The 4,705-nt window shown below is 37.6% G+C and overlaps 1 protein-coding gene across 1 annotated transcript in view; it reads left to right on the forward strand.

The window, feature by feature from the left end:
* Positions 1-4,705, forward strand: part of FBN2 (fibrillin 2) — a gene marked incomplete at its 5' end in the record, with an annotated part of 260,278 nt that overhangs the window by 157,225 nt on the left and 98,348 nt on the right. Inside the window, one exon of the mRNA XM_008570929.1 lies at positions 3,423-3,578. Coding sequence (XP_008569151.1) covers positions 3,423-3,578 — 156 coding nt within the window. The remainder of the gene's footprint in view (positions 1-3,422; positions 3,579-4,705) is intronic.

Below are 4,705 nucleotides of genomic sequence, written 5' to 3' on the forward strand. Positions count from 1 at the left end.
TCCCGGTCCGGTACGGGGGCGACACTGAGGGTTGCGATCCATTGCCGGACACGGAAAAAGGCAAAAAAAATATATATATATATATATTCTATGATGACTTTATGTAACAAAAATAATCTGAATTTAGAAATTAGAATGCTCACTGCCATATAATAATTAATACCCTGAACCGGATTTTAAGGTAGAACTTTTCTTCCGAGCTCGGATCTTCAAGAAACAAGATTTCTCACTCCACCAGGCTCAAAGTGGAGGAGGAAAGGGTAGAAGGTTGAAGCAGGGAAATTCCTATATTACTGACTGTCCTGAGTTGCCTTCAAGATTTCTGGGCTTCACAGATTTTTAAAGATTCTTCCCTGTGGGCAATTTCGTGGGGTACATCAGAGGCATTCAGCTGCCCTTCCTGAGACACAGACAGTGCGTTTTTCTCCTGGCAGCCACTCCTCACCCAGCCTCGGATCTTCTAGCAGTCCCCTTCACACAGACTTTCTCTGAGTGTGTCTCACCACCCCTTCACTCGGACGTCTTGGGACCCCCTCTTAACATGTCCCACTTCCGATCTGTAAGACACTCCCATCCGCTGCCCTGTCAGCTACATGAAGAGAGGTTTATCTTATTATCCCCACCATCGTTGTGCTCCTTGGTTCCTGCATTAGGAATAACAGCCACTGGTCTTTGCCTGTTAGGTAGCCCAGGTGGGAGTGGGTCCAGAACTCTTTAAGTGCTTCTTGTGAGGCTCTTTCCTCTTAACCAGACACGAGGATGGAAGCAGTCCCAACTCACAACCCAGCTCTTACCAAAAAAAACCAAAAATCTGCTTCAGGAAGTCTTCTCTTAATCACCACTCTCTTAAACTATTTATATCCTTGATGTTGGGGGAGGGGGGGCTTAGGGATCAGGGAAAGTAATTTTTCAATATTTACCTCCTTCAAGATGGGGGTCTCAAAATTCACCTTGTTTAATAATTAGTGCCATAGGATGATTTCAGTTTAAATTTTCTTCTTAGCATCCTGTTACATTAGCTTAAGAACATTTTAACATCTTTTTGAACACTGACATTTCTGCTGGTTAAAAGGTTAATTTTCTTTTCTTTATCCAAATTCTGCTACTTACTAACTCTGTGGTCTTGAGCAAGATACATGACCTCTCTTTGCCCCCTTTCTTCATTAGTTGTTTTAAGGATTAAATAAGCTAATATCAGAAAGTATCTTTGAACAGTGCATAGCTTTGAACAGTGTCTGGCACATAGCAAATGCCCAGTAAGTTAACCACTTTAAATTGGAATACTGGCATCATATCTAAGGCATGGTCTTACAGTTGCTGCTTTAAGTAATAAAGTTGATACTAAAGAAAGAAAAAATAAAATTAGCATTTTGCATCCATACATATTTTACCAGTGGTGTATAAAATCTGTTAATTCCTGAGAAGAACCTAAAAAGTCCCATTTTTTAAGAAAGAAAAAGTGTGCAGAAATTTGATAACATATAGAACAGGTATACCTTAGCATTTACCACACCCCAGCAGAGCATTCGTGAGCACATTCTGATGGTAATGCTGGTGTTAGTCCTCTTATCCTATCAACCTATGAACAGTGGCTTAGCGACATTTGAATAATGTAATATGAAGTAAGATACCAGCCCGGGGTCTTTGAACAGAAAAATGTTGACTGTCCTCATTAAAGATAGAAGAGGTATATAAGGTAGCCATGATTTTTTTAGTATTTTCTGTGTGTCCTAGGCACTGTGTTTAGTGCTTAACAAATATACTCTCATTTATTATATAAATTCTAACCTTATTTAATAGATAAGGAAGGTATTAAATAATTTTCATAAGATCACCCCATGGGGATCTGAACCCAACACATTTTATGTCCCTAAAACCCACACATAAGTTATGCTACTTTCTTTTCCATGGAACTTCTGCTTTTGCATACTCTAAACGGCTTAGTTAACCTGTAACACAAACCAGTATGTGACATGTCTCACTCCTCCAGTGAGGTCCACAGGCTTTTTATCTACTTGTTTCTAAAAATTGTGCCTGGCATATGTTCTAATATGAAAACAGAAATAGCTTTGACCATTCTTTGATGCCTTCCAAGATAACTGGTAAAGTCCAAAGAGCTCACAAAAATCATATGAGAAATCATGAATTATGTTGTATTTGTACCAGTTTGTCTTTGTGTCAAGTCCTGTGTTTGTGTGTAGTTGAGAGCAAACTCTACACAAACTCAGCCATAGCAGAAGCAGAAAAGGTCTGTAAATGGGCTTCTCAGGGATGGGGGTGGTAAATCTCATGGCTTTCTTCCATTTGAGCATACACATATCTCATTGCTTAATGCAGCTATAAATCATATTACTTTCGTGAGAAACACCCCAGACATTAAGAAATCATTAGATGACTCATTTTGCATAACAAGCAGATAAAATTATTTCTAACAAGGTGTGAATAATTATAGATATTTATAATAAGAGTTATCTCTTTGATGAAATTGTCATGTCAGTATACTGCTTAAAAATCATATTCTTTCTCTGGCCTTTATGATGATCTGAATTGTTTTTTATAGTTTACCATTTACTGTCTCATAAAATTGTGGAATATTTCGTAAAAATTGAGAATGAGACAAGTAAGCAGGAAATGCTTCTTTGGGATGTAGCATGACATAGTGGAAAGAAGAAGAGCTTTGGAAGTCACACAAGCCCAGCTGAAATCCCAACTCAGGCACTGGATATTCTAGGACTTTGAGCTACTTATGTAGCTCTGAACTTAATCTTCCCCATCTATAAAATGTGGATAATGACCACTATTATACAGAGTTGTTGACCTGACTATTCAGTGCGATAATATCTATAAAGCAACTAGTGAAATGCCAAGGACACATAGTGGCAGTTATTATTTTTATGACTGGATTTATTGACTGTCTGATATTAAAACACAGTCACAAGCATTATCCCGGGAGCTGAAAAGAAAGGCCTCCTAACTCAGAAGGTTGAGGTAAGAAATCTCATGGCCAAGCAGCATCACCACAAGGTAGTTTAACTTCACTGCACTTCACTCTTCATGAGAACTTCTAAAATAGAAGTAATAAGTGTCATTTTGAGGATTGCATAGTCAGTGATTAAAGCCCAAAGTGCTGTTTATAACAGGAAATATCTGTGGTTCAATGAAAGGCCTGTGAAGATAAAGGGGATCATGGATTCTTGTGTAGCACACACAAAAAAGTTGTTGATATGCATTCATGCTTTTTCTGACTCAACAAACATTTGTTGTTTTCCTAACACTGTTAAACGCTAAAGATGCAAAAGAGAAGTAGTAGGTTCCCTCTAGAAGCTTTCGATCTAGTGGCCACTAAGATTAAAAGACGCTTGGGTGTGAAATCATTGTGTCTCTATCCTTACCTGAAGCCATTGTCCTTCCGTGGCCTTTAGATACGCACATGCGCAGTACCTGCTATGGTGGAATCAAGAAGGGAGTGTGCGTGCGTCCTTTCCCTGGTGCGGTGACCAAGTCCGAATGCTGCTGTGCCAATCCAGACTATGGATTCGGAGAGCCCTGCCAGCCATGCCCTGCTAAAAATTCAGGTAGTCATGTGTACCACTTTCCCACCTGAAGAAGAATCTAGAAATGCAACATTAGATATTTGGCCAAAGAGTACATTGGCTCTGAAGTGTTTTGTCATTACCTTATGGTTGAAGACAAGAAACCCAATTCTGTATTGATATGTGAGGCAGATAATGAGATTTGGCTTCTGTTCACATATGATGTCGAGGCAGAGAAAGAACACATGGTGAATGGAAAAATCTGTTCACTGATACAATTATTTTTTACGTGAATACATTAGCCTCAATTTCCTTGATCTGTGATGTCATTGTGAAGATAAACAGCATAAAACTTTCTTAACACTTTTGAGGTTATAAATACACAAGAATCTGATTGTAGTTTTTTTTTTTTTTTTTTTTTTTTTTTTTTTAATCTTGACACCAAATGGCTCAGGCCACAGTCTATCAGTAATTCCAGACTCTTGGGTCAATAAGTTTGACTCATACTTTTCATTCATGCTTTCACTAAACCTGTATTGAATGCATGCAAGTACAGTAGAGATTCAAAAATAAATGCAATCTCTGTTTTTCCTTAAAATTGGGAATAGTTGAGAATACAAGCAGGCAAACATATAAATTTCAATTTAGTATGATTAGTACATTTAAAGGGACACAAAGAACCAAAACAGCACAAAGAAAGGAGCAATTAGTTGCCTGTGCAGCTGGGAAGGACTTCAGAGAGTGGGGGCATGTTTAGTTTGGTCTGGCGGGAAGAAAAAAAAAAAAGGAACTTTCCTATGTGGAGGGTGGAAGAAAAGCATTCCTGCGAAGGAAATGGTTTGTAATTCCCTTAAAAATCCTAAGTGTATTGTTCAACCTTGAAAAAATGATTTGAAGCATCTAGAGGAATTACTGAATATGATTTCTTTTTTTAAAAAAGGAAGGTATTGAAGGGAATCTTGCCCTAAAATATACTAAACTGAAGTATTCATATTATGAAAGAAATACAAAAATTGGTACAAGACTAGATAAAAAGATTAGGGAACTAATAAAATGAATCTAAAAATAGACTTGGTTATTATAAAGCGTTGTTGATAACTTTCGGGAGAAAAAATATGAAGTTAGGTCCCTACATTAAACCTTAAAAAACAATTTTCATAGGGAATGTATGA

This window comes from Galeopterus variegatus, unplaced genomic scaffold (genome assembly GCF_000696425.1).
Source record: "Galeopterus variegatus unplaced genomic scaffold, G_variegatus-3.0.2 Scaffold645, whole genome shotgun sequence".
NCBI lineage: Eukaryota > Metazoa > Chordata > Mammalia > Dermoptera > Cynocephalidae > Galeopterus > Galeopterus variegatus.